This window comes from Bufo gargarizans, chromosome 2 (genome assembly GCF_014858855.1).
Source record: "Bufo gargarizans isolate SCDJY-AF-19 chromosome 2, ASM1485885v1, whole genome shotgun sequence".
Classification (NCBI taxonomy): domain Eukaryota; kingdom Metazoa; phylum Chordata; class Amphibia; order Anura; family Bufonidae; genus Bufo; species Bufo gargarizans.
The window spans coordinates 65,243,331-65,270,519 of NC_058081.1; the positions used below are offsets into that span (position 1 = coordinate 65,243,331).

The 27,189-nt window shown below is 43.9% G+C and overlaps 1 protein-coding gene across 10 annotated transcripts in view; it reads left to right on the forward strand.

Moving 5' to 3' along the window:
* Window positions 1–4,918: 4,918 nt before the first annotated feature.
* LOC122927337 (patatin-like phospholipase domain-containing protein 6) overlaps window positions 4,919–27,189 on the forward strand; it is a 68,039-nt gene continuing 45,768 nt past the window's right edge. For 4 of the 10 annotated variants that reach the window (XR_006387779.1, XM_044279079.1, XM_044279086.1 and 1 more), the window contains exons 1-15: window positions 4,919–4,936; window positions 7,766–7,852; window positions 10,845–10,944; window positions 13,199–13,251; window positions 15,387–15,424; window positions 15,497–15,628; window positions 15,796–15,955; window positions 16,975–17,055; window positions 19,598–19,726; window positions 21,714–21,794; window positions 22,724–22,796; window positions 22,986–23,081; window positions 23,709–23,776; window positions 24,420–24,503; window positions 25,010–25,087. Coding sequence is in view for 9 of the 10 variants with exons in the window: in XM_044279079.1 (XP_044135014.1) it covers window positions 7,802–7,852; window positions 10,845–10,944; window positions 13,199–13,251; window positions 15,387–15,424; window positions 15,497–15,628; window positions 15,796–15,955; window positions 16,975–17,055; window positions 19,598–19,726; window positions 21,714–21,794; window positions 22,724–22,796; window positions 22,986–23,081; window positions 23,709–23,776; window positions 24,420–24,503; window positions 25,010–25,087 (1,224 nt within the window). In the remaining variant the exon portion in view is untranslated. Of the gene's footprint in view, window positions 4,954–4,992; window positions 5,064–6,459; window positions 6,808–7,765; window positions 7,853–10,844; window positions 10,945–13,198; window positions 13,252–15,386; window positions 15,425–15,496; window positions 15,629–15,795; window positions 15,956–16,974; window positions 17,056–19,597; window positions 19,727–21,713; window positions 21,795–22,723; window positions 22,797–22,985; window positions 23,082–23,708; window positions 23,777–24,419; window positions 24,504–25,009; window positions 25,088–27,189 lie in introns of those variants that run through there. The other 6 variants (XM_044279084.1, XM_044279083.1, XM_044279085.1 and 3 more) reach the window with 6 other exon arrangements.

The following is a 27,189-nucleotide window of genomic DNA, read 5'->3' on the forward strand; positions in this document are numbered from 1 at the left end:
AGGAGAAGTTGGGGAATGTGTTTTGGGGTGTCATTTTACATATACCCATGCTGGGTGAGAGAAATATCTTGGCAAACGACAACTTTTCCCTTTGTATTTAAAAAAAAAAAAAAGGGCAAAGTTGTCTTTTGCCAAGATATTTCTCTCACCCAGCATGGGTATATGTAAAATGACACCCCAAAACACATTCCCCAACTTCTCCTGAGTATGGCGATACCAGATATGTGACACTTTTCTGCAGCCTAGGTGGGCAAAGGGGCACATATTCCAAAGAGCACCTTTTAGGATTTCGCTGGCCATTTTTTACAGCTTTTGATTTCAAACTACTTCGCACACATTAGGGCCCCTAAATTGCCAGGGCGGTATAACTACCTCACAAGTGACCCCATTTTGGAAAGAAGACGCCCCAAGGTATTCCGTGAGGGGCATGGCGAGTTCCTAGAATTTTTAATTTTTTGTCACAAGTTAGTGGAATATGAGACTTTGTTAGCGGAAAATGATGATTTTTTATTTTTTTTTCCTAACAAAGTCTCATATTCCACTAACTTGTGACAAAAAATTAAAAATTCTAGGAACTCGCCATGCCCCTCACGGAATACCTTGGGGCGTCTTCTTTCCAAAATGGGGTCACTTGTGGGGTAGTTATACTGCCCTGGCATTCTAGGGGCCCTAATGTGTGGTAAGTAGTTTGAAATCAAAATGTGTAAAAAAATGACCTGTAAAATCCTAAAGGTGCTCTTTGGAATGTGTGCCCCTTTGCCCACCTAGGCGGCAAAAAAGTGTCACACATGTGGTATCGCCGTACTCAGGAGAAGTTGGGGAATGTGTTTTGGGGTGTCATTTTACATATACCCATGTTGGGGGAGAGAAATATCTTGGCAAAAGAGAACTTTTCCAATTTATTTTTTATTTTATTTTTTTATTATTATACAAAGTTGGCATTTGACCAAGATATTTATCTCACCCAGCATGGGTATATGTAAAATAACACCCCAAAACACATTCCCCAACTTCTCCTGAGTACAACGATACCACATGTGACACTTTTTTGCAGCCTAGATGCGCAAAGAGGCCCAAATTCTTCTTAGGAGGGCCTTTTTAGACATTTGGATCCCAGACTTCTTCTCACGCTTTAGGGCCCCTAAAAATCCAGGGCAGTATAAATACCCCACATGTGACCCCATTTTGGAAAGAAGACACCCCAAGGTATTCAATGAGGGGCATGGCGAGTTCATAGCAAATTTTTTTTTTTTTGGGCACAAGTTAGGGGAAATTGATATTTTTTATTCCCCCCCCCTCACAAAGTCTCCCTTTCCGCTAACTTGGGACAAAAATTTCAATCTTTCATGGACTCAATATGCCCCTCACGGAATACCTTGGGGTGTCTTCTTTCCGAAGTGGGGTATTTATACTGCCCTGGCATTTTAGGGGCCCTAAAGCGTGAGAAGAAGTCTGGAATATAAATGTCTAAAAAATGTTACGCATTTGGATTCCGTGAGGGGTATGGTGAGTTCATGTGAGATTTTATTTTTTGACACAAGTTAGTGGAATATGAGACTTTGTAAGAAAAAACAAACAAAAAAAAACAATTTCCGCTAACTTGGGCCCAAAAAATGTCTGAATGGAGCCTTACAGGGGGGTGATCACCCATATAGACTCCCTGATCACGTGTGTGTGTGTATAGTGGTGGTTGGTGCTACTTTACTGAGCTGCCTGTGTCCTCTGGTGGTCGATCCAAACAAAAGGGACCACCAGGTAGCAGGTATATTAGACGCTGTTATCAAAACAGCGTCTAATATACCTGTTAGGGGTTAAAAAAAAAAAATCACATCTCCAGCCTGCCAGCGAGCAATCGCCGCTGGCAGGCTGGAGATCCACTCGCTTACCTTCCGTTCCGTTCACAGGAAATCTCGGCTATTGCGAGATGACGCACGGATGCGTCCAGGAGGAATGAATCAACCACCTTCCGGACGCATCCGTGCGTTAGGCAGTCGGGAGGTGGTTAAGACCATCAAACATGTATTTAGAGTGTTTTTGTTTAGTACTATTAGGGCTCATGCACGCCACTGCTGTATTTAGCGTTCCACAAAGAATATGGATGACGTCCGTGTGCATTCTGTACTTTGAGGAACGAAACAGCTGGCCTCTAATAGAACAGTCCTATCCTTGTCTGTAATGCAGACAATAATAGGACATACGGAAACATGCGGACCCATTGAAATGAATGGTTCTGCTTACGGTCTGCAAAAAATAAAATAAAAAAATGATCGGACACAGAAAGAAAATGTATGTTTGTGTGCATGAGCCCTGACTAGTACATGCCATACGCGCTGCCCCGGACCAGCACGAGCTCTAAAAATAAATCTATCCCAGGAAGAAGCGGTATGTGGAGCAAAGGGCAAAATGTTACCTATAAACTAGACTAATAAACCCATCACAGCTGATAGACTACTGTCACCCGTATAGCAGATTATATACTGCACTATAGAATGCGGTGTATATACTGCTATCACATGAATGCCTGATTTTAAAGGGGCAGTACATTCTACGGAGGTGTATGATGAGGCCTCATGCACACAACTGTATGCGTGCATGCCGCTTTTTTTTTTTTTTTATTTTTTTTAACCGCCTGTAGAAATGTTATATATCCTTGTCCGCATGTTCCCATGTTCTATTATTATTTAAAATTTTTTTTTTTGTTGGTGGTGGACTCTACTTACGGATGCGGACAGCAGATGGTGTGCTGTCTGCATCTTTTACGGACCAAAAATAGTGTCATGTGCATGGGGTTTAATGTAGTAATCATGGTGGCAGGAGTTATTACTGTTGAGCGCTGCCCAATCTGAAATGACTGATAACAGAGAACAATAGGTTGCAATCAACCAAGCAGCAAATTGAGAGGCATTGGGGCTTATTTACTAAGCTTGCCTGGTTTTAGGTGTAATGGCGGATTTGCCCTGCCTGTCTTTCTTTTGCCTAGTAGTTGATGAATTAGGCACATTGCTATTAGTCTGACCTCTAGTGGTTCTATTTCAGTACAACAGGTTCACATTCAGTTAGGTCTCTTTCACACGAACGATACAAATTGTGTCCGGATGCGTTCAGTCAAACTTGCACCATTTTGCAAGCAAGTTCAGTCAGTTTTGTCTGTGATTGCGTTCAGTTTTTTTTTGCGCGGTTACAATCTGTTTTTACGTGTTTTTCACGTTCGCAAAAAAAAGAAACCTGAAGATTTACAAACATCTCCTAGCAACCATCAGTAAAAACCACATTGCATCCGGATTAGGGCTCATGCACACGACTGTGTGCCTAGCCGGGCCAGTACTGTGGACCGTAAATTGCTGTCCGCAATGCATGTGCACTGTCTGGGGCCGCGCACATGCAGATCCATTCACTTGAATGGGGTCCGCGATCCGCATCCAATGGTCTGCACCGCAAAAAAAGTAGTGCATGCACAGAAACTCCACGGAAGCACTTCGTAGTGCTTCCGTGCCTCCGTTCTGCACCGACCTACCGGATTGCAGACCTATTCAAGTGAATGGGTCTGCATTCGTATGCGGTGGCAGAACGTCCGGGGCCCGTATTTTGCAGACCCGCTGTATGTGGGCCGCAATACAGGCTCGGCCGGCACATGGTTGTGTGCGTGAGCCCTTACAATGCGTTTGACTGGAGACCCGTTCACTTCTATGGGGCCAGGGCTGCGTGAAAAAAGCAGAATATAGAACATGCTGCGATTCAACGCAACGCAGAACAGATGCGTGAAAATCAACGCTCATGTACACAGACCCATTGAAATGAATGCGTCAGGATTCAGTGCGGGTGCAATGCGTTCACTTGTAAGAGGAGTCTAAGACTGGTGTAATTAGTATGCTCATGAAAATGTTGCACAAGTCCCCTGAGAATTGGCGCACATCTCCATGAAATTTTGGTGCAACTCAAAACAGATGAAGAAAAGTATGCCAGCCCTGGAGTGGAGTAGAAAATAGACTGTTTTCGCGATTAAATAAGGTGCACCTACATAAATAAGTCGCAAAACAGGCATAAAAGTTAGAAAACTTCTAAATTAGGGTGCATTCACACAACTATATGTATTTTGTGGTCCGCAAAAAAAATACGGATGATCATCTGATGTCCGTGTTGCAACAGTTTTTTTTTTTTGGGCTGACCCATTGTAACCAAGCTTATGCTGCTCTGCAAAACTGACAAAGATTAGTATCTTTTTTTGCGGGGCCGCCGAACGGTGTGCTGGCCGCATTTTTTGGAGCCCTATTGAAATGAATCAGTTTGATGCGGATCTGATGAAGAGCAAAAGTACGGTTGTGTGAATGGAACACGGATAACGGCTGTGTGCATTCTGCATTTTGCGTAACTGAACGGCTGGCCCCTAATAGAACAGGTCTATCCTTGTCCGTAACGCAGACAATAATAGGACATGAAAAGCACGCTCAGTTATTTCGTTTTTTTTTTTTTTTTTTGCAGCCTCACTGAAGTGAATGGTTCCCGCAAAAAAAACAACGCAGCGGACGCAGACAAAAAATACGCTCATGTGCATGAGCCTTTAATCTAAAAAGAAATATCAAAATGGGTAAAACGAGGCATGTTTTCAGTAGTAAATGCAGCAAAAAATAATAATTCTACATTCTAAAACAGCATTTTGACCCCTAAAAACGCGCAGACACCATAGTAATTGTGTCTCTTTGACTTTAGGTCATGTCCCTTTAATGAATGAGCTGCCCTTGGTGTTTACAAGCGCTGGTGTAGTCAGCTGGCACATGTCCGCCCATATACAGGGATCCTGGGTGGAGTAATCGTGCTGGTGTTTACTATGCCACCCAATTATGGCTGCAGTCCCTGCCCACCGCTGCCCATGATGTCACCAGTAGTGGCTGAGACTTGATAATAAAGTCAAAAGAAGGTCGAGCAAGTGAGGAAAGAGGTGAACGGTGTCTTTCTGTGAGCGGGAGCTACTGCCAGACATGGGAGGGGGTGTAATAGTCTGCAGGGGTCCGCTTACTCCTCTGTGCCTGTTTATCATATAGTAAAGTATGCACAGCTTTATTTAGGTGAAGGCGCAACGCTCTGCAGAAAATAATGCAATGTTAAACTTGCTGTATAGTCTTCACCCCCTCACTTTTTACTGTTCTTTTATTACATTAGCAATAGCTCATTTTGGATTTCTCATTGTGTGAACGTGGTTTTCGCATGTCTTGCGCCTGTTGGACCCCATTTAAGGCTGGATTTAAGGACTTTTGGTGTATTTAAGGGGTTTAGTACCATGTAATAGTTTGATCGGTGAAATGATGCGTATATGTGTTGGTTTGGCTTTTATCACTAGGGCTAAATCTGCATTTGGTGGACTTTTTCAGCAAATGTGTGGTAAAATCAGCAAGTGAAAAGGGATTGGGCTACAGATTCACCAGGATTTTACACTGTGTGGGAGATTTATCTAAATTGGTTTAAGGGAAAAATGGCTTAGTTGCGTCTAACAATCAATCAGATTCCGTCTTACATTTTCCAAAGGAGCTCTGAAAAATGAAAGGATCAATCTGATTGGTTGCTAATTGCTATGGGCAAGTAAGCCAGTTTTCCTTTACACCAGTTTTGGTAAATCTCCCTCATTGTGAACCAAAACCAAAGCATACTCAGAGATAAGGTATAATGTGTGTTTTTGACCCACACCTGGTTTTGGTTCACAATAACTGATGGAAATAACTGACCAAATAACTGAAGTGTGAACTGAGCCTTAGTTGCCCATAGCAACCAATCAGATTCCACCTTTCATTTTCCAAAAGAGTTTTGGCAAATGAAAGGTGGAATCTGGTTGCTATGGGCAACTAAGCCATCTTACCTTTACACCAGTTTTAATAAATCTCCCCTGTTCATTTTAAAGAGGAACTCTCCCCTGTCCTGACATGTCTGTTTTAGTAACGACTTGCACCCCCCCTCTAATAGCAATGCCATGATATGTCATGCCTTTATTATTCCTGCTGGAAGTTATGAATCAATTGCTAGCAGTTTACATATAAGGTCCAGCTGGGTGTTACCAGTTGGCGGTGTGTCCTTCCACAATCTGAGATTATCCAATCAGTGATGCCAGTGTAAGGCCTCTTACACACGAGTGAGTTTTCCATCTGGATGCGATACGTGTAGAGAACGCATAGCGCCCGGACTAAATCCTGACCGGTTCATTTTCACGCAACCTTGGCTCCATAGAAGTGAATAGGATCCGGGTGCAATGCTTTTTTCACTGATGATTGCTGGGAGATGAAGAGTGTGAAAAACGCACACTGAATGCAATAGCGGAAAAAAACTGACTGAACTTGTGTGCAAAACAATCACTTTTTACTGAACAGATCCTGACATACACACTGTATTGTTCGTGTGAAAGAAGCGCAACTTCCCAACTGGTAACACCCATTTGGACCTTCATTGTAAACTGCTAGCAATTAATAACTACTAGCAAAAATAATAAAGGACTGGCACATCACAGAGTCATAAGAACAGATGCTCCAAAACTGTTGTTACATGGGGGATGCAAGTAACTATTACCACAGACGTGTCTGGAGAGGTGACAGGTGCCTATTAAATGGTGAAATCTGAGCTGAAATCCGAGAGATTTCTCAATTTGAAAAGTTGCAGAATGCTTATATTTTTATGCATATTACATTTTTTTTTCCATTACATGTGAATGGGCTTCTGAAAACCTCATGTATTGCGCTGGCGATTTGCTCATTATTCAGGTGATCACTGCCACATGTACACAGGACGATTTATGCAAACCAGTGTTTATATGAGCAGTTGTTACTGGTAAGTGGCCCAGTCGTCGACCTGTGTGGATAAAGCTTAAAGGGGTTGTCCAGAATTTTGTTACTGATGACCTATGCTCAGGATAGGACATCAATATCAGACTAGCAGGGATTTGACATCCCACACCCCCACAGATCAGCTGTTCAAGAGTGGCGCCAGAAGTACACTGCTCTCCCTGTTCTCTAGTGGACGGAGCTCGTAAATGCAGCACTGCTCCCATTCACTTAAATGGGAACAGCTCTGCCTGTTCTCTAGTGGACGGAGCTTGTAAATGCAGCACTGCCCCCATTCACTCCAATGGGAGCAGTACTGCAGTTACCAGCTGAGGATAGGACATCAATATCAGACTAGCAGGGATTTGACATCCCGCACCCCCACAGGTCAGCTGTTCAGGAGTGGCGCCAGAAGTACACTGCTCTCCCTGTTCTCTAGTGGACGGAGCTCGTAAATGCAGCACTGCTCCCATTCACTTAAATGGGAACAGTCCTGCAGTTACCAGCTGAGGATAGGTCATCAATAACAAAATCCTGGACCCCTTTAATTGTTAGAATACTACTACTAGGATTGGGGGGGGGGGGGGGGGGACTCACAGGCTATTATATCTTAAAGGGGTTGTCTCATTGGACACAATCCATTCCAGAATGTGGCTCCCTGGGCAATCAGCTGCCTTTGCCTGGCATTTCCCTTGTGGTAGCTGCTACAGGGCAAATGTAATATTACATGGCGGACATTCTGATGAATGTCAGTCCATGTAATACAAGGACGTATTGAGTCCACCAGAAAGAGCTGCTATGGCTCACATAGGTGGGTCCCAAGCAGCTGACAGGTTATAAAATTTTAAAAAAATTTTTTTAAAAGGGGACATTATGGTGTCAAATCTGCTTTAGCATCCTGGACCAGTCACCTGATTCTCCACAGAAACCAAATTATTGACGCTGTCCCCAATTTCATTGACCAGGATATTGCAGTATAGAAGGTCTCCTATTCGGGCAGGATGGTCGGTCACGTGATGCAGGAAGGGCTGAAATTACTTGAAATTGACTTGGTAAGTGTGAGGCACAGTGTTTTTTGCTTGTCATGTGTCATAAAGAGATTTTAGACCTCAATATTTGGGTTCTTTGTAGAAACCCAGTAGAATCCCTCTGATGGTCCCAGAAATAGTCCGAAATTAAAAGGGGTTCTCCAGCTTTTTAGCAAATAACTGTTCTCATTCCCCACCAGACCTGAAGAGAAACATATCAGCTTCCCACTCCTTTAGGGCTCATGCACACTACAGTATGGCTTTTTCAGTGTTTTGCGGTCCGTTTTTAACAGATCCGCTGTAACGTTTTTTGTTTCCTTTTCGTTTTCCCGTTCCGTTTTTCCGTATGCCATATACAGTATATACATAGAAAAAAATTGGGCTGGGCATAGCATTTTCAATAGATGGTTCAGCAAAAACGGAAGACATACGGATGCATTTCCGTATGTGTTCCTTTTTTTTTTTTTTGCGGACCCATTGACTTGAATGGAGTCAAGCACCGTGATTTGCGGACAAGAATAGGACATGTTCTATCTTTTCACGGTACGGAAATACTGAAACGGAATGCACACGGAGACACTTCCGTTTTTTTTGGTGAACCATTGAAATGAATGGTTCAGTATATGTACCGCATACGGAATGAAAAAAACGGCCAGTATACTGAACGCAAAATACTGTTGTGTGCATGAGCCCTTATTCTGGCTTCTTCTATCCACCACTCCGCATGCTGGTGCCCACTTGTAAACTTCCTGTTCGGATGAGTCATGTGTGCCACTGCAGCCCATGAATGGCTCCAGCAGTGACCTATCACCCAAGCGCCATGTGACTGTCACGATAGGTAGGTAAGCGGGGAAATAACCAAACACAGGAAAACAAACAAAACAAATGACTAGGCCCAAAAGCTAGAGAGAAAGGGGTCCCCTCCTAGCGATCCCTAAAAGCTTTCCCTAAACTGCTGTGCCCATGTGTATACCCTTATGGTGGATATGCACATGCCCTCATGCCTAAACCTAAACACCCTGGGCAAACCCTAAGCAGCAGGGAGCTGAGCAGAGCTGGAGCAGACAATCCACTACACATCAAGAGCTCCCAGGAAAGAACTATAACCCGCACAGGCCACTGGGGGGATAAATAGCCTTACTAACAATGAAACCCAGTACACCTGAGGGAAGGTGGATCCAGCTCAAACCCAAATCAAAACAAACAGAGAAGTCAGACATGTGCAGCCAGTCTGACAGAACTCCGCACATTCACAGGGCAAGGCGTGACAGTGACTTAGTGACAGGAGGACTTGTTCTGCCCTGCATTACACAGACCATACATTGACTTGGTGGACATTGTGTACCACTTGATTTCTCCAGTGGTGGCACTGCAGAGAAATTGAACGCTTATTGCTAGGAATTCCCCTAAAAGTTACAGCTGCTCGTCTGTCTTAAAGAGGGCCTATCACCTCTCCGTACATGTCTGTTTTAGTAACTACTTGCATTCCCTATGTAATAATAATTCTTGAGTAACCGTTCTTGTCTCTATGTTGTGCCATTCCTCTATTATTCCTACTAGAAATTTATAAATGAATCAATAGCAATCTGCAATGAAGCTCCATCTGGGTCTTACCAATTAGGGGTGTGTCCTTGCATGATCTGACCCTGGCAGCTCTGACTGGATAGTGTCAGACTGTGCAGGATCACTCCCTCAACTGGACCTTCTTTGAAAACAGCTAGCAATTCCTTCATAACTTCCAGCAGGAATATTAAAGGGTAATCGAAGTAGTTACTAAAACGCACATGTCAGGAAGGTTACAGGTCCTCTTTAAATTCGGGTGGTGCCTTGTGTGGAACTTTCTATTGAACCCTCCTTTCCTTATGGATAACCATACAGTGCCCAAATATTAGAGCTTCTGTTGAGTGAATCGAAGCATATAATGTGGAATTCTATCAGATCAGTTTACAAAAAAATATATTTGCAATGAATCCGAATTTCCTCGCACTTCGGGATAACGAATAGGTTTTTTTCATAAAACGCCGGCTACGCGTGTTACAAAGTGAAAATTAAGAAGCCCGGGAATGCAAGATCACTCATAATGCCATGCAGATAGCCAATCAGCAGCTAGCCAGCCCCTGTGATGTCACAGCCCTTTAAAATCCTCATCCCACGCGGTCTCCGCCATTTGACTCTGAGCTGAGCAAAGGGAGAGAGAGACGTGACAAGCGCCAGGGATGGTGTTGCTAAAAGCTTTTAATTGTGGAATATTGGATAGGGAGAGTGCAGGGACAGTGTAGGGAGATTGTAGGGACAGTTTTAACACACTGAAGGGAGAGCATAGGGAGACTGCAGGGACAATGCAGGGACTGTAATATAAAACTGAAGGGATCCATAGGAGACAGTTTGCATCAATCCTTTTGCAGGGCACAGAGCTATCTAATCGAACAGTGTCCTCCTTGTTTATTATATAAGTAATTCAATTAGGCCTTGATTCTGAACTTGGAGTGAATTAGCTGTCTATTTCTACTGTTCTTGGGGTGCCCACCTGCCTGCCACAGTAACTGTTTAACTACCAGAAAGAACTAGCTATGCATGTTTCTGCAATGCACAGTGATGTACACCGAGATACACTTCCCCTGCAGGCCAGGATTTAGCTGATTTAACACACAAATTTCTTGAAAAAATTTGGAAAAGCGTTCAAATTGAATTTTTGAAAACTTCGCTCATCTCTATAACCATACAGTGTACAAATAACACTGCCTCATCCTAAATCTGATTCTCCAGGAAGTGGTGACCTCTCGGTTCTTTGTGATAAGGTTATTTGTGATAAAGATTGACCAACAGAAATGTTTCCCTAAAAAGTGGAATTTCTATGACATGTCTCCATCCATCTTGTCAGTGATCCACCTCCTTGGGCCCTAATATCTGTAAAACACAACCACTAAAATGTCAGCACTCCTAGTGTAGACCGTGCAGAGTCAGCACCATTCTTACGCGTCATCTTCATATGTAACGAGGAATTTATTCCCCTCAGGATTTCACAGTGACAAATTACACCGTGGGGGCAGGACTACTCGCGGGTGGCGTATGCTTATTGTGGCTCATCCAGTGGTTATCACAAAGTCAACAATCAGGTGAGTCCTATCAGTTGTATCCCCACCCAGGGGCGTAGGTTGAGGAGTTGCAGAGGTAGCAGTCACAGTCCCCTGGTATCTGATGGTCCCTCTTCCCAATAAGAAGTCACTAGATTTTGCTTTGAGGCTCAGGAGTTTCAAGTCACGCCTCTGACCCTGCCCCTGAGGAACATGAGTTGGTTCTTGTATTACCATTACTAAGTTCTTCAAATTGTTTTTACCCATCAACCATACAGACAGAATCGCATAGAAAAGTACTCTAGCCATGGAGTGGAGTAGAAATTAGACTGTTTTGTGACTAAATCAGGCACAAAATAAGGCGCACCTACATAAATAGATTGGAAAATAGGCACAAAAGTTAGAAAACTTCTGAATTAGTCTATAAAATTAAAAATAGGCAAACGAGGCACAAATGCCTCCAATACAGGCGCATTTTCAATATAAAGAAATAATGATGCCCCAGTGAGTTTCATAAAAAAAACTTAGAGGACCTTTCACCTAAAAAAAAAAAATTTAAACTAGGACTATAGCGTTACTTACATGCCCCCATGATTTCTTGAACGTTAATTCTTTTTTCATTCTGTGCCCCCGTTTGTCCGCTATGCCCCCCGGAATAATTCCCGCCGTCTATGCTAATGAGCCAGCCTCAAATGGGCTGGCTTTAAAAGTTCTCCCGGTCGTGCCTTCCATCTTCTCTCTGGCACGGAGCGCATCCAATCAGCGCGCTCCGCTCTTAGCCAGGGAGAAGACGCTCCAGTTCTCGCGAGACTTCAGAGAACTGGAGCGTCTTCTCCCTGGCTAAGAGCGGAGCGCGCTGATTGGATGCGCTCCGTGCCAGGGAGAAGATGGAAGGCACGACCGGGAGAACTTTTAAAGCCAGCCCATTTGAGGCTGGCTCATTAGCATAGACGGCGGGAATTATTCCGGGGGGCATAGCGGACAAACGGGGGCACAGAATGAAAAAAGAATTAACGTTCAAGAAATCAAATCAAAACAAACAGAGAAGTCAGACATGTGCAGCCAGTCTGACAGAACTCCGCACATTCACAGGGCAAGGCGTGACAGTGACTTAGTGACAGGAGGACTTGTTCTGCCCTGCATTACACAGACCATACATTGACTTGGTGGACATTGTGTACCACTTGATTTCTCCAGTGGTAGCACTGCAGAGAAATTGAACGCTTATTGCTAGGAATTCCCCTAAAAGTTACAGCTGCTCGTCTGCCTCAAAGAGGGCCTATCACCTCTCCGTACATGTCTGTTTTAGTAACTACTTGCATTCCCTATGTAATAATAATTCTAGAGTAACCGTTCTTGTCTCTATGTTGTGCCATTCCTCTATTATTCCTACTAGAAATTTATAAATTAATCGATAGCAATCTGCAATGAAGCTCCATCTGGGTCTTACCAATTAGGGGTGTGTCCTTGCATGATCTGACCCTGGCAGCTCTGACTGGATAGTGTCAGACTGTGCAGGATCACTCCCTCAACTGGACCTTCTTTGAAAACAGCTAGCAATTCCTTCATAACTTCCAGCAGGAATATTAAAGGGTAATCGAAGTAGTTACTAAAACGCACATGTCAGGAAGGTTACAGGTCCTCTTTAAATTCGGGTGGTGCCTTGTGTGGAACTTTCTATTGAACCCTCCTTTCCTTATGGATAACCATACAGTGCCCAAATATTAGAGCTTCTGTTGAGTGAATCGAAGCATATAATGTGGAATTCTATCAGGTCAGTTTACAAAAAAATGCAGGGACGCGCTGATTGGATGCGCTCCGTGCCAGGGAGAAGATGGAAGGCACGACCGGGAGAACTTTTAAAGCCAGCCCATTTGAGGCCGGCTCATTAGCATAGACAGCGGGAATTATTCCGGGGGGCATAGCGGACAAACGGGGGCACAGAATGAAAAAAGAATTAACGTTCAAGAAATCATGGGGGCATGTAAGTAACGCTATAGTCTTAGTTAAAAAATTTTTTTTTAGGTGAAAGGTTCTCTTTAAGGGCAACCACAACCAGTAAATAGAACAGCACAGGCTTTTCCACTAGAGGGAGCTATAGTATTGAAATTACAATGATCACCCCCATTGTAAGCTGCTTCTTATTTCCCAGACCTCATATACAGTAAATGGTTTTCTTTAGATATTTTAGGTCTACATCATACCTACAGTATTAGTTATTTGAGGACTTGAGGGCCATAAAATATTCAGCACAACTTTCACAATCATGATGTATGTATTATGTCATTCTCAACAGACCTTCCATTACCTGAGACTCCAAGGCGGCCAATACAGAAGATTCCTCACAGGGTAACATTAAATGTATTTTCTTTATTGTACAATTTTCACTCAGATGTGTCACAGATATGACATTGCAGCTCACTCAAGTGATTGGGACTGAGCTGCAATACTAGACTCAGCCTGTGGACATGAGTGGCGCTGTTCCTGGAAATCTGGTAACCAATGAAGGTGGCATGGCGCTCATGGCAGTTCTTCAGCTCCTTCATTCAGCTGATTGGTAGGCTTACTGCAAGTTCCCCCCCCCCCAACGATCTGATACTGGTGGCCTATCTTAAGGAGAGGTAACTAAATTAAAGAGGACCTGTCACTTTTCTATCATGTCTGTTTTAGTAACTACACGCATTCCCCATGTAATACCAATTCTGGAGCATCTATTCTTACTGTATGCTCAGTGTTGTGCCACTCCTTTATTATTCCTGCTAGAAGTTATGGGTGAGTTATTAGCAGTTTGCAATGAAGGTCCAGTTCGGTGTTACACCCCCCCCCCCCCCCTTAACTGGTAACACTATCCAATCAATCCTGCCAGTGTCAGACTGTGTAGAGACACAACCCCAACTGGTACAACCCAGCTGGACCCTCATTGCAGACTGCTAGCAATTCATCCATAACTTCTAGTAGGAATAATAGAGGAATTGCACAACAGAGTCATATGAATAAATATTCCAGAATTGTTATGATTTTGAATTCAAGAAGTTACTAAAGCAGACATGTCAGGAGAGGTGACAGGTCCTTTTTAAAGAGGACCTGTCACCTTCCTTATCTGATATGCCTGTTTTAACAGCTACTTGCATTCTCCATGTCATAACTATTCTGGAGCACCTATTCTTAACTCTGTGCTGTGCCATTCCTCTATTATTCCTGCTACAAGTTGTGAATGAATTGCTAGCAGTCTTCAGTAAGGGTACAGAGGGGTGTTGTCACGAACCCACTGTGCCACATGACCAACCTCCTCTAAGGACGTTTTCTAAGTGAACCCCTCGTTCTTCACAGTATACTTGATGGTGGGGATAGACTTTCCCGAGGGGAAAACCAGGTCGCTCTGGTGGATTGGCACATGAGGCAGCTGGTCCCAGCGGACCAGGAGGTACCTGAGCAAGGTACCAGAGGTACAGGCGTTGTCAGCAGGCCGAGTCGTAACCAGGAGCTACAGTGCAGGACCAAATGATGAGGCAGAGGCGAAGTCTAACAAGCAAAAGGTCAGGGCAGGCGGCACAGGTACAGGTCAGGCAGTCCGGGTCGGCAACAAGAGAGTGAAGGGAAAGCAGGTAAGGATCAAACAGGTTTCAGAGTCCAGAAACACAAACACGGATCAGGTATACAGCAACCTTTGCAGGACACAAGGACCTTAGACGCTCAGGCACCTGGAAAGGGGGCTGGACCACTAAAATAGGTGCAGGATCGCTGGTATTGGTCGCACAGGTCACATGTGCAAAACCCTTACATCACAAGACATGATGCGCGCTGGCCCTTACCAAGGTGCTCCAGGAAACAGGCTAGAAGACATGCTGTGTCCAGGGCAGAAAGGAAACTGGAGTGGATTTCAGAAGGTACAGCATCTGAAGAATCAGTGCATGGAGAAACACCGGCAGCAGATCATCGCTGCTACCTGCCCTGTAATGCAGCTGGACACGGGCAATGACAGAGGGGGCCATGAAGAGCAGTGCTCACCCATGCATGGAGCCTGGGACTGCGGTGGTGAGTAGGCGAACACCCACGATCCGCAACCACTGTTACTGTCACGGTGTATACCTGCTCAGTCTGAAAATGGCAGCACTGATTGGATAGTGAGTCTGTGCAGGCACACGCCCCCAACTGGTTACCTCCCCTCTGTACCCTTACTGCAGACTGCTAGCAATTTATTCATAGCTTCTATCAGGAATAATAAAGGAATGGCACAACATAGAGCCATAAGACTAGACGTTCCAGAATTGTTATTACATGGGGAATGCAAGCAGTCACTAAAACAGACATGTCAGGGGAGGTGACCTCTCCTCTTTAAGGATATTTGTGGAGTATGGACCTATAGAAAACTGTAATGCATATGACTGCCTGGTTAGATTTGCACTTAAGACCCTCCTAGGCAGTTGTGCTAACCTCTGGGCACATTCTTCCACCCAGATGAAATAAATGTATCTTTTTGGCAGAGTAAGAAGAGGAAGAAGGTGCTGAGCATGAAACAGAGGTGAAGAAAGGTAGAAATGGTCTGGTCCACATATATGAATGACTTGATCGTCTACAGCATCCTTTATTGCAGGATTCGCCAGGGGAAAAGAGAACCCTCCCAACATCACCAAGAGTCCATGCCTAGTCCTCTCCTCAGCCGCCCTTCTGAATCAGAGACACCAGCTTTGCCCCCTGAAGTGATTTACATGCTGAAAAGTGTCCGGTGAGATGCACAGTTCCCATAATATTGTGGTGCAAGGTCCACAGGTTTCTCCTCAGTGTGCTGTGTAGACCTTATCTCGAGGCACAGGACGGTGGGAAGTTAATAATACTTGACCTCTGTAACCAGCTCTCATATCGTCTTCCTCCTGCTTCCCTTGTCTTGTATAGCGTGCTGGGACATTTTGAGCGACCTCTCTTCCTGTCATTGTGTCAACACGTGGTGTCGGAGTATTATGAGCCCGGAGATTTGGTCTTCTGCCCTGGACAGCCTGACTCCAGTATTTACATAGTCCTGGAAGGCAGACTGGAGCTCTCGCTTACTGATCCAGTAAGACTTATTCTTGGCATGGCGGCAACCATTCCATATGTTGTGTGAATTATTCTGTAAGATTTCAGGAAGGTTCAGTCAACATTACAGATAAGTTCTACTTAGGCTTTCCTTCACCCCCTCCCTCCTGCCACCTGGGGTACATGACTCCTGTGTGCCCTTTCCTTCATACCCTCCCTCCTGCCAGCTGGGGTACGATTCCTGTGTGTCCTTTCCTTCATCCCCTCTCTCCTGCCACATGGGGCATATGTATTCTGTATACCCTTTCCTTCACCCCCTGCCACCTGGGGCACATGACTCCTGTATGCCATTTCCTTCCCCTCCCTCCAGGCATCCAGGGCACATGCACCTACGTCCTAGAATTGTATTTTGTTATAATGGCCATATAGGTTGATCCAAGTCGCTGACCGCCTAATATGTATGGGTTTTCCAACTTTATAATAATGGCAGATGTCGTTGGAAAGAAGGATTGGACTGTTGGATTTCAACATGCTTAATCCTTTTGTTCCTGTGGGAGTTAAAGAGGCATGTCAGCTTTTACAAACTGATAACTAATCCTTTGGATAGGTCATCAATGTCCGATCGGTGGGAGACACCGAGCACTCCCACCGCAGAGAACTATCAGTGGATGGAGACAAAAGCTGAAGGCTCCATCCACTGTGTTGTGGCCGTGCTGACCTCCTGCAGTACTGAAGTCAATGGTAGATATATAAGCTGCAGTACCCAGGCATAACCACTACGAAGTGGACGGGCCCTTCTGCTTCTGGCTTCTTGCACTGTTTAGATTTCATTGCAAGGGCTGCAGGAAAGAATTGATGGGTGGAGGTGCAGGGTGTCTGATATTGATGACCTGTCTGAAGGTCAGCTTAATTCTACAACCACGTGAACAAGCAATACTACATCCAGTCCAGGGTTTTGACAGTAGGACGTGACAGTCCTCTCATCTACTAATCTCATGAGCTCATTATACCCAATACATTTCCTGACATCATCTAAAAAAATCTTTATCTTCTTCAAAGGACGGTACCAGACATTACATGAAGTCCATAGTTCCTGGTGACAACGTCCACAGTCTTCTGAGTATTCTGGATGTTCTCACGGTAAGCTGATGTTATGAGCAGGGGCGAACGTACCATATGTGCACCTTCTAATTGTAGGACAACTAGGTTGTATCCAGTGGTCCAAGTTTGAGCTTGGTTGTCAAAATAGAACACCCACTATTGTTTACATTTTCCCAAAATTCAAAGGAGACGTTTCTTTGGCTCTGCCAATATATTTACCAAACACGCCCTCTCAAAGGGAATCTGTCAGAAGTTTGACCATACTAAACTGTTGACAGAACTAAGTAGGGATTATCAGGGGGAGAAAAACAGAACTGGATCACACATCCACAATGCTATGCTTTGATCTAACTCGCTTCTCAGTGCTATAATAAAGTGTACAGCCCCCCATACTGCATGCTGTACAAGAGGCATTAGTGTACATTTGACATGACACAAAGGCGCAGCGACAATGCGGTGACAAAGCGGCACTGCCCTAGTAGGCGGCGGGACCCAGGAGTCAAACAGCACCTCTGCTGTCTGATAATGCCACCCATCTTTCTTCTTTACTACTGGTATTACATTGACCTGTAGCTCCTGATAGCAATGGACATGTTGTGTTAGACAACTGTTCACATGGTGCAGTGCTGCGTGGTGGCCTCTGTTTTTGTGGCGCTGTGCTGGTGGGTTAGTGGGACCCAGTGCCATGGGTGGCATTGTCAGACAGCAGAGGTGTTGTTTGACTCCAGGGTCCCGCCGCCTACTAGGGCAGTGCCGCTTTGTCACCGCATTGTCGCTGCACCATTTTGTCAGAGTAAGTCCCACTCAAAGAGGCGACCTTGGCGTGGTGAGTGGGCTTATGCCTTTTGATCAAAATGTACACTAATGCCTCTTGTACAGCATGCAGTATGGGGGGCTGTACACTTTAATATAGCGCTGAGAAGCGAGTCAGATCAAAGGATAGCATTGTGGATGTGTGATCCAGTTCTGTTTTTCTCCCCTTTGACCAGAACTAAGTAGGGGCTGGGGGAGAATAGTAAAAACATACCTTTTTTGTGGAGCTTTGTATTATCATGAGTGGTGTGGATATGAAGTTTTATTCTGCCATGCTATGCTCCTGCCAGGGTCCAGGGCAGGGTTTCACTGTGGAATGTTCATTGCTCTCTGCACTAAACTACCTCACTGCCTCTCTCCTCTCGTCTGGGTAAAAGCCATACTGGTCTCCTGGTTGGAGGCTACAGCAAATGGTGGATGATAATAGGGGCGTTTGGATCTGCTGCCCTGGGCTCGATGTCAATGAGGGGCTCATTATGGCCCCAAGCGCCATTATATATTCATATTTTCATTTCTCACTAAGTGCAGCTCTAGTGCTGCTCTAACAGTGGGCAAAGCCCCAAGTGGAAGGAGCATGGGAGAGAAGAGTGAGGAAGGACTCGCGTAACTGCAACACCTTCTGTCTGCCAGTCCCCACTATAGTGGGGCAGCACGCGGTTGCACCCAGCAGGGACGGATCCAGCAGGTTGTTCCCAGCTGGAACAGCCTGCTGGATCGTCTTAACGCAGATGTGAAACAAGCCTTAGGGGGCTAAAAGTTACTTTTAAAAAAGTTTAACAAAACATAAAAAAAACCATAAACAGATTAAAAGTCTACATCACACCCCTTTCCCAATTTTACATATTAAGGAAAATAGACCTAACAGGCGTCGCCGTGTCCAAAAATGTCTCAACTATTAAAATATGAAAATAGTTGTCCTGCACAGTGTACGCCGTAAGGTAAAAAAATGAAAACACACGATTTGCCATTTTTGGTCACCTTATCCCCCCTTCTGAAAAAAAACCTGTACATTTGGTATCACCGTATTCGGATTGAGCCGCAGAATAAGGACCTCATGTCATTTTTTTGGCACACCGTGAACGCTGTAATATCAAAAACAAAAAAACTTTGGTAGAATTGTGGGGTTTTTCAATTTAATCCCACAAAGATTTTTTTTTCCTGTTTACAATATAGGACCTGGTAAATCAAATGGTGCCATTAAAAAGTACAACTTATCCCACAAAAAAATAAGACCTCATATGGCAAAATGAACAGAAAATTAAAAACGTTATGGCTATTGGAACTTGGGTTGGGAAAAAATGAAAGTGCAATCCTGAGCCAATTTAGATTGAATGAACACGTGTCCCAGTAATAAGACCCTCAGGAAAACCGAAAAATACAAGGAAGTTGTCCAAAATTTTCTGAATTGGTTTTATGTATCTGAAATAGAAAAAATAATACATTTTGTGATATACTGACTTTTGATATTTGGGTGACTGTGAAAGTACCGTAACATCACTAATGACAACACATTGGTGTGGTGGGGGCTTGAGGAAACTGGTAGCAGGTACTGGGGCAGGATTTCACAGATGTTGGATAAGAGGTGTACTTGTACTATATAACATTAAGGCAGTGCTCATTTTTAGTGTTTTTGGCACAGTTAACATTACAAAAGGTCATAAACCCAAAATTGGTATTGGATAATTTTTTTTGTAGCAGATCGTATTTTTCTTTTCCAATATTAGGTGTATTTCATTAACAAAAACAAAACAACTGTTTCCTCATATAGGGTCATCAGAGGCCTTACCGCACAGTGACAGCAAAGGCCATTGAGAAAAGCACTGTACTGCGTCTTCCTGTTGAGGCTTTTTGTGCTGTCTTCAAGGAGTATCCCCAAAGCCTCACCCGAACTGTTCAGGTTGGTACATGCATTTTCTAGGTCTTATTTTTACACATGGTTCGTTCGTTCTATCTATCTATCTATCTATCTATCTATCTATCTATCTATCTATTTATCAACTATTATGACTCTTTTTGTTGGGGCATGCTGGGAGTTGGAGACCACTGCTCTAAATCTTGGCTCTTCAAATAATAACCTATGGTTGGCATGTGTGTAACCATATGACGTCAGGTCTTCAGATAAATAAATCTTGTGGTTACAAGAAGATTAACCTATAGTTAATATGACGTTGATGATCCCCTATTTTGTGGTCCAATAATAATCAGAAAGATGCAACAATTATAATTTTTGGGAAATGTTCTTTGTTTGAGCATCCAAAATATGGACATGAGAGTACAGAATAATGCATGATGATTGGTTTCAACCATGGACATTTTTAGTTTCTTACGAGTTGAGAATTTTTTGGGCTGAGAATGTTCATTCATGGTGACACGTAATAACAACTGTATTGCATAAATTATGAGCACACAGTATGAGATCCCTCTATTAGTTGCCTTAATTTTGTGTTGGACAAAATTCATGTTCATGATGATGGTCTACAGAACAGGTGTAAAACCTTTTCTCATCAAAGGGCCATATTGTCAAACTCAACCACTGCAGCACTCCCATAAGCTACAAAAAAGAAGCATAGAATTTATAGTTGAGACATTTATGGCATCTCAACAGTATATGCAATAACTATCTGGTAATTGGGGTCTATTTTTGGACCCTTCTCTTTGTATTGTAGTTTATTGGAGAAGTGGAGGATCTTGAGCTTTTCACACCTCCAATAATCTTAAATAGAGGGAGCTACATGCCTTCATGTTCACCACCCTACTGTCACGGAAGGTGTACAGGAAACAAGACAATGCAAAATGAATATATGACTCACTGGATCCAAAACTAAGGAACAAAAAGGGAGACCCCTGCATCAGACCTGGCTCTCTCCCTTACTGCTCAGCCTATGTGATAATCCCAATGGTGGATGATCGCATATCCTTGTACCTCGACTATATAACACCTGAACACCCTATAATAGTGAAGGGACACGACCACCGGCTCCCTACACTAGATACGGAGGGAGTCAGGGTCACCTGGGATCCAGCAAACAGAAATTCACAAATGAATGTACAACAAATAGGATCAGCATGCACACACACTCCAAGAAGCTGTATAAACCGCACACTAATGCATTATGGGGAGGAATTTAAAGGGATGCAATCAGTCCAACTACATGACAGCTGAGAGAGGCTAACGAGATGAGGAACTGAAAACCAAAAACAAAGAAAACTCAAGGAGGAGGTTCTGAAAGGCTTCTGTCAGAGCTTCTCAGCGGTATACTTACCATCCGTGCGGCTCCCGGGGCGCTCCAGAGTGACGTCAGGGCGCCCCAGGCGCATGGATGACGTGATCGCATGGCACGTCATCCATGCGCCTGGGGCGCTCTGATGTCACTCTGGAGCGCCCCGGGAGCCGCACGGATGGTAAGTATACCGCTCCCCTGCTCCCCGCTCCTACTATGGCAACCAGGACTTTAAGAGCGTCCTGAGTGCCATAGTAACACTGAAAGCATTTTGAAGACGGATCCGTCTTCAAATGCTTTCAGTACACTTGCGTTTTTCCAGATCCGGCGTGTAATTCCGGCAAGTGGAGTACACGCCGGATCCGGACAACGCAAGTGTGAAAGAGGCCTTAGTAAAAAATAAAACAAAAGGTTGTACTGAAAAACGGATCCGCAAAAAAAAAGGAACGGTTATCTGGAAAGGTAAAAATACTGACGTGTGAATGGACCCTAACAGTGTTGCCTGGATCTTTTGACAGCTATGTGTTGAAATTTTAGATGGCAGATGCCATGCAAATTGACATTGCAGGCCTCTGGTTGTGTGCTCTTGGTCTGTAACATTTGAGCTGAAAATGCCTTACTATATTTCAGTATCCCAGTTACCCCTTTTTTTCCTCTCAACAGATCATTGCCCTTCGTCTGCAAAGAGTCACATTCCTTGCCCTGCATCATTATCTGGGACTTACTATTGAGCTCTTCCAGCATGTGAGCACCTTTGACTTAGTTATAGAGCTGATAAAATAAAATAAATTACACAGGTCCATCAAGTCCTACCTATAATTACACTGTGTTGATCCAGCAGAAGACAAAAAACCCTCTGAGGTGGAAACCAATTGCTCATATTAAAGAAAAAAAAAAATCAGAATAAATCCCTGGATTTTGTCCCTTCTCCAGAAATCTAGTACATATATCTTGTCATAATGTTCCTCTCAAAGATATCTGTTCCCCTCTTGAACTTGTCCAATGAATCAACCATCACAACCTCTTCTAGCTAGGTGTCCCAGAGTCTAATTGCTCTTACAGTAAATAGTCCCATCTATGTTGATGATGAGACCTTCTCTGCTCTGTAGAGAATGCATTCTTGTCATGGCTACAGGCGTAAGTATAAAAAGATTATTAGAATGATCTCTGAACTGTCCATCTATATATTTGCATATTGTAATTAGATCTCCCCTAAGCAATGTGTTTTTTCCCCAAAGTGCCCTCGCCTACGCTAGTTGAGCTATATACTTCTTATACACAGGTGCCCAAAATTGTGTACAATATTCCATGTGTGGTTTGACTAATGATTACTTTAATAGGCAGAACTCTGTTCTTTTTATGAGCATCTGTGCCTCCTTCAGACATCCCATAATTTGCCTTGGCAGCAGCTGCCTGGCATTGGTTGCTAAAGTTAAGTTTACTGTCAACTGATATTTCCAAATGTTTTAGTGGCACATTTATCCAATGTTTTACTATTTAATACATAATTCTAGAACTTGCTTCTTCTGCCCAGAGCTATAACACTTATCCCCAATACATTTAATTTGCCATCTCTTAACCCAAGCCTCCAGCTTTCCCAAATCCCTCAGTCTGGATTTTAACAAGTGTGGTGGTTAGAAAATGTAACCAGGGGTTTGTGTCTCTATGAACAGGACCTGCAAGCTGAGTCAGGCACTACTCGGGCAGCACGACCTCGTCTTGCTAGAAGTATGACTCATTTTGAAGGTAAGATTAAGATACCTTCACATTTTGGGAATAATTATGGGTGATTTCTCAAGATACCTTATAGATGTTGACCCCCAGCTGTTCTTCAAAAACATATATCTCCAAAGACCGTTTGTGGAAATGACTTTCCAATGTGGTGTTAGAGCATTATTTCTTCATGCATCATAATATCCACTTTTTTGTTTTAAGTAGATTTAGAAAGTGCTGCAGTGGCATCATCAACTCGCCAGAGACCTCCAATGCTGGGTAGTTGCAAATCTTCTTCGAGAAGACCAGGTGTGAATGGTACTACAGTTACTTGTGACCACTTATCTTTTGTTATTTCAACAGTGAAACCTCTCCAGACCACTTCTGATGTTATGCAGGTTGGCCACTCTGTGAGGTCTTTTATAGTCTTGTATTACCCCTTTAAGTTATCATTATATGCTTTAATATTAGGGAACGTTCATAAGTTGTTGTCACAACAACCCCACCATGGTATTTTTGAGATTCATGAGATCTTATACACTATTGGTAAGGGCATCTTCTAGCTGACCTTGGCTGCAGTGGTGACTACTGAAACCAAGTAAATTGAGACCACTAGGGAGGACTAGAGTGGCGACACTGGAAGAGCGACTTTTGTGCTGAAACATTGCTGTTATGTTCTGCTCGACAATAAAACATTAAATCTGCCGGTACTTTGGAGCCTTCTTGTGTATTGGACTTCTATGTTGGATCTAGGTGGAATCCAACTCCATGTAAACAGGCCTCATCCTTACCTGGTCCAGATGTTGCCTGTTTGGATATACCATCTGCTCTCTTTCATAGTAATTTAGTTTGTGTGCCATGATCTTTATCATTTTTATTGAGTCTTCACAATGGTAGCAAAAGAGTTCTGTAGAGTTTTTCTAACGTTAGTATCGTTACTTACAGGTTTTTGGCGGTCTCTGGACTGTGAACTGGAGCAAAGTCATATCCTACAGACATCTACATCTGATGTGGTAAAATCTTGCTTTTGAGAACAGAGACATAGTGGTTGGAGATGATTTTGGTGGGGTCCCTTTCCCTCAGGAGCCCACGTTCCCTGTCTAATAAAAGAGCTGTGTAAAGCTTTAGTGGATGGGTTTTATAGGTCTATTATATCATCATAAAGGATTGTGTGTGATCCAAGAGCAGCCATATGGGGGTAGGGGCAAGGTTTAGCTTTTACACTCCTGAGCTTCAAGGTAAATATTACTGTCTGGGACTCCTGTGGATTAATGTCAGTAAGGCTACTTTCACATTAGCGGCAGCCTTCTCTGGCAGGCTGTTCCGGCAGGTGAACATGTCGTAGTTTTATTCCGGCTCCTCTCGGCATGTTTGCCGTGTTGGCGCCGGACCTCTGGCCCGCCCCCATTATAGTCAATGGGGCTGGAGCGGACTTGCGGCGGCATGCGTGCACTAGCGGCTGCACGGATCCAGCAGGCTGTTCACCCGCTAGAACAGCCTGCCGGAGAAGGCTGCCGCTAATGTGAAAGTAGCCTAAACCTATCCTGTCCTTTATAACAAGCATGTGAATTTTTCTCACACTGATTCTATGGGAATTTTGGGGGATTCTATGGATGAATACTTTTTACTTACCAAAGTCTATGGATTTTGTTGGAGGATCAAGACTGGGAGTCTGAGGAGAAGACAAAAAGACTATTAGAGAATGGAAAGAGACAGCTGGCCACACTGATGAACCTTGAGGTGACATTTGTTCATATCATTATATTTATTCCATTTCCATATACACAGTTGGCCTTAGGTTGGGTGGTGCCCTGTGCGACACCATAAGGTGTATACAGTTTAAAAAGAACCATACTAAACCGTGCCTAGTTAAACCAAATAGTATAGTATCTAAATATATATTCCATATATTGGCCAAATAACTGCTACATACACTCCAACAGTAATATACTACGTAGCAATGCCACTCGATAACCGTCATACAGTGCTCAAATAATACCACAACCAGTGACCAAATAGAAGTTCTGTACATAAATGTATCTAGTAGAAGCACTATCCAAATAATACTGCTATACATTTAATATTAAGATTCATGGTGGTCACAAGCCTCACGTGCCAGGCATTCTGAGACACTCTGTTCAGCACAAGTGACTGATGCCTCCTATGGGGACTGCACAGGTCGCACACCCCTAAGGCTGGCTTTGTCTATATATTGCTCAATTTTACCCCGATAACCTGTTTTGCAGGATCCTTCTTTACTGGAAAATAAGGTATCTGTACATCATGTAAAAGCCGAGACCATTATTGCACAGAAAGGAGACCAGGTGGGTTTTGGGGGTAAGAAGTCTATGTCTATCTGATTTACTGTCATGGATGATATCCTATTCATATCTCCCACATCCTATTTCTATCTTGCCTATATCTATCTGACAATCTTTAAAGAGGCCAGCAAGATCAAATCTATTAACCAGGCACAATGCCTGGTAGGATTGATTCTGTTGAGTAAAAATATACATTTCTTATGTAAATCAGTTGAGCAGTTCTTGTATAGTTAGAGTTTAATTATTATGTAAATTAGATGTTCACAGAGGGGTGTGTCTGTGTTTTTTGATGCAACTTAGCTCCAGCCCTGTCTCAATTGCTTCTCCACCTTCCCCTTAACTGACAGGTCCAGGTATCTCACCTGGCCCTGTAATCACACACCTGCATCTGCAACGGGCACCTCCCCCCAGGGCCCTTTAAGAGGAAAAAGTATTTGTTTTCGTGATGCCAGTTGCAGTGAGGCAACAAGGGCACAGGGCCCCTTTTTAGTGATGTAGTAGATGGTACCCAGGTGTAGGGTGGCCTAAATGTCCCTTAATGTTGGTGCACGTGTCATGGTGCTCCTACCTGGATACTCTGGACCCTAGGCGTTGGCTCCAAAGCAATGAAAGGTGGGTTGTTGATGAAGGGGATGATGAAATAAATTGAGTCCAGACCTTGTGATGAAGTTCAATAACCGCTTTACTTGAATAAACATTTCTCTAACAGTTTCGGGCTTTGTCTTGGGTTCCAGCAGGCTTTAGCATTAACTCTGGCAGGCGAACAAACTCAACTCTGCTACATCTGGTGCTCTCTGGCTCTGCTGTGTTGACAGGCTGACTGAATAACTTTGCTTTAGATGTCTGCTGCAACTTCTTTCTGTAGTTTGACTCTAGCTTAATCCAGGGAACCTTTTCTTCTGGCTTCAGAGGCTCCAAGCTGTGGCCTCCACATCTAGCAGAGCTGAAGGTGGTCTGGCTGGCTTAGGCAAGGCACGTACAGCAGGGACACGCACCTGCTGCACACCCTTCCTTGGCAGGGGGTAAAACTGCAACTGACTTCAACTAACTAGTCCCCTCTCCTCCTTAGAGGGAGAGTTAGAATGGAAAGAAGGTTCCATTCTCTATAAATGTAGCTCTGCAATGCTTGCTGCCACCTTCTGGTGAACCAGGTACATATTATTCAAAAAGGCAATCCTAAAACATAAAATGTATTGGTAATGCAAATAAAATAGGTTGTGTCCACAGATAAAGTGCAAAACAAGATCAACAATTGGGATCAAGGGTGTGTAAACCCACAATTATACAACAATTAGTATCCCAAAAGGAAAAAACAAAGTGCACGGTGGCACTGATAACCAGCACGTCCTACCAGTACCAAGGGACGGTCAGCAAATCCGTGTCCGATTATGCAATACGCCAGTCCTTCAGGGTGAGCGAGTGTGAGGTCACGGGGGTCAGTAGGCAGACTGAAGGTTGCTCTTAGTACTCACAGTTTGTAGGATACCTTGGGCAGGCGTACAGTCAGTGATGAAGAGGCTGGCACTTAGATCCTCTAGGGCTCTCTCTAGATATAGGGACCAGACCAGGTGATAGGTGAGGTGCCCTGGGTGTTGAAGGTTTAGCGTGCCTGTGGCGAGATCCCTTACAGTTCGTGACGCCAGTGCCGGTAACGGTGGCACACTGATTGTTAGGAGGAATAATGGAGGTACACACAATTGCAGTGAACTAGAATTCTTCTTTAATGAACAGTTCAAACTATGTACAAACTCCAAACAGTTCCATATGAAGAAGATTAGTAACAAGCAGGCTTGACATAGATGGCAGGTAGAATCCTAGCAAGGTGACTCAGAGGGAATTAAAACTCACAGATCAGGCTGTACTTTCTGCAGATACTGTCTGGCTTTCTCCAAGGCTCCTATGCCTAATAGCTGGCTTTATCCTTGGGTAGGGAAACCTCCTCTGGTATAAGTTCTCTTGCTGACAATAAACTTCTGCCTCTCAGCTTTCCACTTGGCTGGATAGGATCAGCACTGCTCTGGACTCTGCAGGGTGCAGGCTAACTCAGGAGGATACTCCTCTCCTGGACTAACCTCTGAGCTTCACTTGCTCAGGACTTCAGGCAG